Here is a 10059-nt window from a genome sequence, read left to right as displayed (position 1 = left end):
CCAGGCTCAGCCCCTGGCTGGCAGCCAGGGCCACTGCTCCTGGGCCAGGCTTAACCCTTGTGGCACTGCACTCCTGCCCCAGCACAAGGAGCTCTGCAGCCTCAGAATGTCAGAATTCACAGAGGGTGGGTGAGCTGGGCGTGGTTTGCAGCTCTCAGTGGTCCAGGATGAGCCGAAAGAGCCCCGTGGCTTCATCCCTTTCTTGGAAGCCTCCATCCTTCATGTGCCCTACGTGATGCCCAGCTCTCCCATCCCCTCCTGCATTCCTGGCAGGCTGGATGCTGACCCTGGAGACAAGGGACTCTCTTCCTGTCATTTGTCCAGGCAGATGCAGATATTTGCTGGCCAAGCTCCTCTGGAACAGCCCTGCAAAGCCAAGGAGCAGCAGCAGACACTCTGTCCCCGATGCTGCTGCTCCACACCCTCCAATGAAGGGAATCATTTGCATTCTAGCACAGGCTGCACATCCGGCTTTTGCCAGTGTCCAGAACAGAGTGTAACACAGCACATTGTGCAGAGATAAGTGATGAACTCGCAGAGCCAGGAGCTGCAACTGTATTAAAACACTCCTTTTCAATTAGAGCAGCTCCTCTTCTAATTTGTTTATTATTAACCCTGAGTGCAGCTCATGAATTTACATGACCCTTCCCTGTGTACAGTGGGGAACGTTCCCTCTGCCTGCCTCTGGTAGAGAGACTTTTTTATCTGCAGTCAGGCAGGTGCAATGAATTAATAGCCCAACAATGGTCAGCTCTGTTAACACTGGCCAACGCTCATTTAGCTCTGGTTTATTCATTCTAAAAAGGAAAGAGCTTTATTTATTGCAAGCTTCTTCCTTTATCCCAGCGATTTCACGAGGCACAGAGGAGTTTGTGTCGGCGGCAGAGCTGAGGAGCAGCCTGGCTGTGGGAGGTTCCAGAGGGCTCAGCCGGGGGAAGGATGCTTTGGGATGACTTAGGCAGCTTTCCTGGAGCAGTGGGAAGAAGGAAATATGGCACTGAGGAGAGTAGAGAGCTGTTCCATGGGGGCTCCAGACTGGGAGGAAGGAAGTGGGAAATGTGTTGTTTTGAAGGAGATGAGCTGCAGCATTAGAGCAAACTGCAGCTCCCTCACCCACCCCACTGTTTGTTTGGAAATTCGGGGTGTCTGGGTGCTCTGGGGGGGTTAGCTTGGGGGAAGGCTGATCCCAAAACAATATCTTCACCTTCCAAGACCGTACAGTCATTGGATCCCAAAGGACTTACTCCCCTGAGGACAATTTTGCACCTCAGGAGTGCAGCAGGATCCCTAAAAATCCTTATTTGGCTTCTGAATATTTCCAGGGTGCTGTTTTCCCCAGGTGCTTCCTCAGTTAGGAGACCCCCAAAACTGCAAGGAACATCTCCTATTGTATCATTTTCTGGGCTGAAAAATAATCAGGGGGAGAGAGACAAGTGGGGAATTTCAAGGCTCAGCACCATGGGCTGCCGGTCCCACTCTCGCTGCCTGCGACTGGAGGAGCCCCCACACAAACACCCCCAGCTCCCAGTTTAACCATTCCATGGAAATATTGCCCCAGGGTTTGCTCTGAGCCTGGCATTTTAGAGCACTGCACCAAATGCAAGCTGAAGGCCCCGTCCCTGGCTGCTGTGTATCAGCAAATCCCCATTTCCATAACGAGGGCCACGCAGATTTACACCCAGACCGTGGCAGGCTGCATTTCTTCCAGGCATTCGTGAATTTCAATTTCCAAAGTGCTTTATGGGTTTGATTTTTCTCCGTTCCATTGCACCCCTCCTGCTGGTCCATTCCACCAGGAGAAGGCCTCCCACACCCAGCCTGAAACAAAAAGAGGCATTTATGGATAAAAGCACTGCATCAACGCTTGTCAGGAGAGATAAACAAGCTCAGCCCTGCTGCAGTTAAAGGAGGAGAGGGAGAGAAAAGAAACTTTATCATATAAAACAAGCCTGGCCTAAATGATTTGTGGCATTTCTGCTCCAACAGATGGGTCTGGGACGGGGTCTTGGTGGGGTCAGGGACTCCGGAGTGGGCCTGCCTGGAGAAACGGATGTGCTGGAGTGTTCTGCAGTCCCCCCTGGGCACTGCTGGGATTTTTCCCGGTGCTTTTCTGCTGATCCATCCCTGGCTGCTGCAGCGTTGTCATTCCAGGCTGGTCACGGTGCAGAGCTGGGCTCGGGCTCTGCTCTGTGCTTGTGGGGCTGGGGACAGGGACAGGGACACCCCAGCCCTGGCCAGCCTGGGGCAGGGGCAGCTGCTCACCCCACCAGGGTTGGGCTCTAATTTAGTGCTGGAAACTTCAGTGTGAATGGTTCCTTTCTAGGAGGAGGGAATGAGGGAATTGTGAAGTTGGACGTGGAAGAAGGGGGAGCAGAGAGGGCTGGGGTGGAGAGATCTTGCTGGAAGAGTGTGGGGCAAGGACAATGCACCAAATCTTTGGGTTGTTTTGTTAAAATATTCTGATTTTTAGGCACTTCGTTACCTATTTGTCTTTCCCTCTCCCTTTCCCACCTTTATCCACCTCCCTTGTGGGGTGACCTTTCGACTTCCTGCCTTTTTGGTGTCCCCGTGTCTGAGATTTGTGGCAGGGTTTTATCTTTACCTTTTTCTGGAGTCTGAACAGGTCCCAGGCAGGTTGAGGAGAGTGAGAACTACAAAAATGTTCATTGCTTGCCCTTCCAAGAGCAGTGGTTCTCTACAAATTGATTTATTATTGGTGTCTCCTAAATAAAGGAGTATCCAAGCCCTCATTCTTGAGCTGTTGGCCACAAATCGAGCACTGGGGCTTTTCTTGGCCTTCCTGGGATGTGGTCAAGTCCCCATTGCCTTAAACTGCTGTGCACATTGCAATTAGACACATTGATGTCACCCTCATTTGCATATGGGATCACTGCAAGGATGTTTAAATCCGGGTTAAGCTCATATTTTGCCAAGTGCCCAGATAATCTGTGGGCTGCCTCGGGAAAATTGGCCATATTTGATTATTTATGGCTTCATCAATAGATCTTTTACTGCGCACTCATTGCTTTAGTGCCAGTTCAAGAGACTCCACTGCTGTTAATCAGCACAGCTCCATGGAGATCCACGGATTTGGGCGGATTTACAGCCCCTGACAGGATCACTCCTTTGGAGATGGAAGGAGCCTCAAAGGACTAAAATACAAAAAAAAAGGCAGAAGAGAGAAAAATGAAATGACCCAGCGGATTGAAGGTGTGTGGGAATGAATTTATCCTCCTCCGCTTCTCTCTTGCTGACCCTGAGTTACGAAGTTTCATCTATTTTGGGGTTTTTTAATAGGTTTTAACAGGGCCAACTAAACGTTGATTCTGTTAACTTGGAGCGTTGCAGGGGCTCGGATTGCTCACTCCAAAATTGCACATGGCAGACCCTGGAAATAGTGGGGGCAGGATGGAAGAGGAGGGAAAGAAAATTAAGCAAATTGAAGAAAATGAAAAAATTTAAGAAAAATTGGGATGCCCACAAGCTCAATCCCTGTCTGTCACGACAATATCGTGACATAACCACAGCTGCTGCTGTATGGACACAACCAAAACGATATTTTAGAAGTTCATTTTAATTTCTTCTTCTTCTTGTAGGGCCCCCCTGGGCGCCCAGGTCTCCCAGGAGCAGATGGATTGCCAGGACCACCAGGGACAATGCTTATGTTGCCTGTGAGTACAAACAGAACTAAAAAACCCATTAAAATGAGTCGGATTTCTTGGTTTTGCTGCTGTTTCCTGCCAGTTCTTGCAGAAGTCTCCCATCTCCTTTTACCCCAAGGACACGTTTTCCTTGAGATAAAAGATGGGTCTGGATGGTTCCTGTTGTAAATCGACTTTTTGCAAAGCACTGGAGCTCCTTCACTGGTCAAAAGCACAGACACGCAGGTTAAAACATCCAGAAGTGATGGGTAATGATAAAAATCAAGGAATATCCTGAGGTGGAAGGGACCCACAGGGATTATTGAGTCCAATTCCTGGCACTGCACAGGACAACCCCAAAAATCCCACCCTGTGTCTCAGAGCCTTGTCCAGACATTTCTTGAACTCTGAAAAAGCTGAAGTGTTTCTGACTGGACAGAGACAGATAAAACCATGAAGAAACAACTGAAGACACCTCCAAGAGCCAAATTTCCAGGCAGAACCCTCTGTCCTACACTGAGGAACCTCTAACAGCTCTTCAAAGTGCCAAAATATCAATCACCTGAACTAATCCTCCTCTTTTAATGACCAGTGGTTATTCTGTGTTGTTCTCCTCCTCCTACACAAAGCCAGCAAGTCCCAAATCAGCCTTGTTGGTCCTGAGACACTAAAAAAAATGTCTTTTTTGGGTGTGAGGCAGCCCTGTGGGAACCAACAGCTGGAAGGAAGCACTTGGGTACCAAAGGGAAGGAGTTTTTAGGGAAAAACCTCAGCACATTGTCCAGGCTCCAAAGGGTGAGCCTGGGGAGGTTCCTGGCAGGGATCCTGGGCAGGCCGGGCCGGCAGCTCCACGTGGAGCTTTGCTGGCCACCACACCACAGTTGTTGGCCCCTCCAGGAGCCAGCCATGGGCCTGGAAATTGCATTTCTTCAAATCTCCCTGCCAGGCTTGTGTGGTCACACACCTAAAGCCAGCTGAGGTGGAACAGAGGTAACAGAGCCGTCCGAGGAGGTTCTGCCACCAGGAGCGTCCCTCTTGCAAAACCTCCTGGCGAAGGCAGGAGCAGGCCAAGGAGGGTGGGGCTTTTGAGGGTGGAAGAAGCAGAAGGAAATACTAAGCTCCTTCTATTTCAAGTTTGTGGATGTAAAATATGCACATTTGGGGGTTTTGTTGAATGCTGAAGGTTCCTGGTTTGAACAGCAGCCCAAACTCTGGTGTTTGGACAAACTGCCACGCTCGAGCAGCTCAGCCTTTGTCCGGAGCTGCACAGATAACCCGAGGCAACCCCATCTCCCCAGAGCCCCCTGGCCACCAGGGAATGCCAGCCCCGGGAGAACACGGAATGCCAGCCCTGGGAGAGCCCCGTGCTGGTGCTGAATGTGGTGTGTGAGGTCCCCGGGCCCACAGTCCCCCTCATTGTGTGCCACCCCGAGCTGGCAGCGCTCGCCGTGCTTGGGAAGCCCTCGCTTGGTGGCCCTGAGCTGGGTGACCCGAGGGCACTGGGGTTAATGGGGTGGGCTGGGGGCACTGGGATGGATTTGGGGCAGTCATGCTGAACAGAGTTGGAGGGACAGCAACCCCTGACCTGCTTTGTCCATCTTTTCCCACCAGTTCCGCTTCAGTGGAGGAGGAGATGCTGGCTCCAAAGGACCTCTGGTGTCAGCCCAGGAGGCACAAGCCCAGGCCATCCTGCAGCAGGCCAGGGTGAGTGGTGGCAGCTGGGAATGCCTGGCATGGCTCTCACCAGGTCCCTCCTGAAGCAGAATAAACCTGTCACATCTCTGCATACTTGTCCCCAGTGCTGGTGGTGGAACCTCCCAGCCCCCCTGGGATTGCTGGGGGGGATGGCACCTACATGATTTGGGGTTTTATTAATGACCAGCAAGGCTCCAGCTGATGGAAAGCTGGTTTTAGTTTCCTGCAGACCTCTCTGGCTGGTTCCAGTGGCCACACAGACCCACTGCCTTCAGTATATTTGTATTTTCAGGGTCCCTATGAACAGCTGGGGCTGTGCTCAAAGCATTTTCTTTCTTTTGTATGGTTTTCCCCCAATAAATCCTAATAATGAAACCTATGTCACAGATGGAGGCTGTTCCCAGCTCTGGGGATCTCACCAGGCAGATTTGTAATTTAATGTATTTATTTGGGAATACATGCTGACTTACCCTGCAACGTTTTTTTCCTCTGATGACCCTATTGATTGATGTTCAAATCATCCCTGGCTCGCTGGTGGAACAAGATTGACACATTCCCAGTCCAGCTCCTGTCCCCTGCCTGGATGGGCACCTCTGTGGAGAAGGCTTTGCACTCATCTGTTCAAAATAAAACTTAATTTTCAGCCAGTGGAGCTCTGAAATTGTTCTCCCCTGCTTTCCTGAGCACTGACATTTAAAAACAGAGATGCAGGAGGAGCTGGGGAAACCCCACAAATCTTGCCCAAAAGGGACCAAATTCTGCTGCAAACACACCCTTGCCATGAAGGAGAAAATCTCAGCTCTTTTAGGGCAGCAGTTCCCAAAGGGACACAGCTTTGGGGTTGTTTGATTTGGGGACAGCCCCTCAGGTCTGAATCCCACATCTGGCTGCAGCTGGGATGTCTGGATGGAGCTGCTTTGTCACTCAGACTTTAACACAGAATTTTTTTGGCTAAAATAGGCTAAAAACCCAATTTATTTCTCCCCTGGATGGGATAAAATCCATTGGGATCCCCCCGCCGCTGGGTAGCACTGCCCCTTTTGGGGTTTTAACGAGGTGTTTGCCTTAGCTGGGAATTTTCTGGTTTCCATCCAGCTCCCCTTTTCCAAAGGAGTTGGATTTTTTTACAGATTCAGGCAGAGTGCAGGGCCCTGATCCCCTCAGCCACTGCATTTTCCTGTCCATTAACCTTGTGCTGACAATAATATCCTGGATTATGTTCCTGGTGTTACCTTGTCAGTCTTCATTTCCAGCCTGCCCAGAGTTTTCCCATCAGCATTTTATTTTCCTGGGAAATGGGGGGTTTGACCTGATAAACGTTTCATGAGAAGCATCTGCTTTCTCCAGCTCTGCTTTTGTTCCTTTTTTTTCCTTCTGCCTGCTGAAAATTGTGATTTAAGACAAAACAACAAACCTCCCTCCCCTCACTCAAAGCCCCTTTTTTAATTTAAATTTTTAGGTTTGGGGATAAAAATTGAAAAACCAAATAAATCCTGGGTAACTTTTGGACTGTGGATGAAAAGTTGAATATTTCTAGAAAGGAAAAAACCAAATTTTTTGTGAGCTTGCATATTTTGGGCTGAAAACCATGATGCAGAAAGGGAAATAAATGTCATATTTTGTGGGGAACCACAGGATATGACAGGATTGGAAAAAGAGTCTTGCAGCAAGGATAACCTTTTCCTTTTTTGGGTTTGTTTTTCTCATTATCACTGCTGTTAATTGCATTATGAGGTTGATTTATCCCCTTAAAATTCGCCTTTCATTAGGCACCAAACGTCGTTGCAGCCAGCAGTGGTTCAGAGCATCTCCCTTTTAATGGGGTGTTGTAAAAAGATGCCACAGAACCCAGCATTTGTGCAATATTTCTGCCATTCCAAGCGCAATCACTGGGTAGATTTTAATTACCAGAGTACACAGATAATTACAACTCTTTGAAAGTGTTGAATTGTCACGAGGGAACAAATTGTCTGAGGGGTGTTTTAAAGCATGGCCCAGCTCCATTTCCCACCACGGAAATTACGGTGTTGATGCATGGTGAACACGACTCCTTAATTATGGAGCTAAAAGCCCCCTGTGTTCAGCTTGAATTGGAGTTCAGTTTGTTGGATGTTAAATAGTAACCAGGAGAAAAAAAAAGGGAAAATTCCTCTAAAATTGAACCACCGGGACAAAAAACAAAAAAAATTCTCCTGAACTAAAGTGGGGTCATAAATATTTATGTCCTCTCAGCAGATTCATGGACTGTCCCAGGGCTTTCATACAATAACAGAATGGTTTGGGCTGGGAGGGAACTGAATCCATCTCATTCCAAGCAATTCCATGGGCAGGGACACCTTCCACCATCCCAGGCTGCTCCAAGCCTTGTCCAGCCTGGCCTTGGACACTTCCAGGGATGGGGCAGCCACAGCTGCTCTGGGCAAGGAGAAGCTTTGTGCCTTTTTGTGGGAGGGGCAGCACCTGGAATTCCCTGGGGACGTGGACATTGCTCCAAGGGTTCATGGGCTCAGGGTGTGGAGAGAACTGTGGCTGGTGGCGCAGTGGTGGCTTTGGCCCACTGCAGCCACAAAGAGCCACCAGGTGAGCCATGTTTGTCCTTCTGTTGCAGCTGGCACTGAGGGGACCAGCGGGGCCCATGGGCCTGACGGGGCGGCCAGGCCCGATGGTGAGTGGTGGAACTGGGGGAGGGGACTGAGGATGGAGCTGGGGAATGCTGGAGTGGGAAGGATGGAGCTGGGGAGTGCTGGAGTTGGTGTGGATGGAGCTGGGGAGTGCTGGAGTGGGAAGGATGGAGCTGGGGAGTGCTGGAGTGGGGAGGATGGAGGTGGCGAAGATGGAGCCAACCCAGCTGATCCAGCTCCCTATGGGCTCTGGATCCATGAATGGCTCTTCCTTAATGTGGTATCAGTCTTCCCTCTGGCTCCCTTTGTGGAAAAATGTCATAAATCCTCTTCTCTGTCCAAAGGGACCCCCAGGCAGTGGAGGACTGAAGGGAGAAGCTGGAGAAATGGGACCTCAGGTGAGTGTGGGGGAGCTGGGGGGAGCTGGAGAGATGAAGGGTGGAGCAGCTGGTCCTGCCTGAGAGGCTGTTGGGAAGCAGGGATCCAGTCACCCCATGCCAGCTGGGAGTAGGAAGGTGTGGGAACACGTGTTTGGCATGGAAATGTCCCTCCAAGTGTCCAAATGGAGGCTCTGGACATGATTGTAAAACTCTGCAGGTCCCTTCCTGCAAAGACATCCGTGGAGGAGTCCTGTAAATAAAAGATAGTTTGAAGTGTGGAGAATTCACTAATGCTCAGGATATTGTTCTTCCAAGCCTTAAATCCTGCATTAAGGGAAAGTTCCCATTTTCTGATGGCAAGGGAGGTGATTTACGGGATGTGTCTCCATCATGTGCTTGCAGGGCAAAAGCTTCCTCGTGGATAAACACCTACAACTCCTGTCCTGACCCTTCCCTGTGTGTTTGGAACCACGGGCTCTGCTCCAGGGATTCATTTTGAAGCCCTGAGAGCCCCAGCAGTGCCTGATGTGGGCACTGATCACTGGGTCTGCTCCTGGTCCCTTTAGGTGACAGCGTTTCTTCCTCTCTCTTTAATTCCTTGCAGGGTCCACGAGGCATCCAAGGTCCTCCCGGCCCGGCAGGAAAACCAGGCCGCAGGGTGAGTGTCCTGGCAGCTGTGCTGGCAAGGCAGGAGCTGCCCTCTCCGGCCATCTGGGAGGACACAAAGGAGGATGAGAGTTAAAATCTGGGAGGACACAAAGGAGGATGGGAGTTAAAATCTGGGAGGACACAAAGGAGGATGGGAGTTAAAATCTGGGAGGACACAAAGGAGGATGGGAGTTAAAATCTGGGAGGACACAAAGGAGGATGGGAGTTAAAATCTGGGAGGACACAAAGGAGAACAGCAGTTAAAATCCAGGACACAAAGGAGGATGGGAGTTAAAAACTGGGAGGACACATATGAGAGTTAAAATCTGGGAGGACGCAAACAAGGATGGGAGTTAAAATCTGAAAGTGTGGGGGGAATTCAAGGCTGCACATCCCAATCTTTTTATCCCAGGGTTTTTTGGCTCTCTGGTGTTGAGGTTGTAGCTGCACAAATGCCTTGAACTGGCTTGGAGTCCCCACTCCTGGCAGTGTGTGAGGAGGATCCAGTCCCCAGAGTGGATCTGGTAGAAATCCTGCTCTGTTTTCATCCCTGATTCTGATTTTTATTTCACACCACCCTCTGGCTGACCATGATTCAACTTGCCAGAGGAAGAAAGGAGCAAGTCTTGTGTGTGACCCACTTCTGACTTCCTTGAAACAGAAACTCTCATTTCAATTTGCAGCCATCACCATTAGCATCTCTTAAAATGTGCTGGGAGATAATTTTTTCCCATAAAAACCACTGACCATGACCCAGCACCTCATGGAGTGAAGTGGCTTCGCTGCCATTTGTCTCCTACCTCTCATTAGCTCCAGGACATTGCTCCAAACTCAGAGCAGGGATTTTTCCCTCACCAAGGGAAGCTGCCTGTGAGCTCTGGCTTAAATAAACCCTTACTCTGACTTAACTAAACTCTGTCTCAGCCCCAGCTGGCCCTGTGGCCCTGCCTTACCCTTCGGATTTGACTTTGCTGCTCTCTGTTGCAGGGACGAGCTGGCAGTGATGGTGCCCGGGGAATGCCAGGCCAGACAGGACCAAAGGTAGTGCCACGTTTTTATGGATTTGGGGAACCT

General features: G+C 50.1%; 1 protein-coding gene across 1 annotated transcript in view; it reads left to right on the top strand.

The window, feature by feature from the left end:
- Positions 1-10059, top strand: part of COL5A1 (collagen type V alpha 1 chain) — a 105880-nt gene that overhangs the window by 42908 nt on the left and 52913 nt on the right. Inside the window, exons 12-17 of the mRNA XM_008642319.2 lie at positions 3597-3671; positions 5253-5345; positions 7945-8001; positions 8302-8355; positions 8942-8995; positions 9973-10026. Of these exons, the coding sequence (XP_008640541.1) occupies positions 3597-3671; positions 5253-5345; positions 7945-8001; positions 8302-8355; positions 8942-8995; positions 9973-10026 (387 nt within the window). The remainder of the gene's footprint in view (positions 1-3596; positions 3672-5252; positions 5346-7944; positions 8002-8301; positions 8356-8941; positions 8996-9972; positions 10027-10059) is intronic.

Source organism: Corvus brachyrhynchos, unplaced genomic scaffold (assembly GCF_000691975.1).
Source record: "Corvus brachyrhynchos isolate BGI_N302 unplaced genomic scaffold, ASM69197v1 scaffold59, whole genome shotgun sequence".
Taxonomy (NCBI): Eukaryota; Metazoa; Chordata; class Aves; order Passeriformes; family Corvidae; genus Corvus; species Corvus brachyrhynchos.
This window is presented reverse-complemented; position numbering and strand designations above follow the sequence as displayed.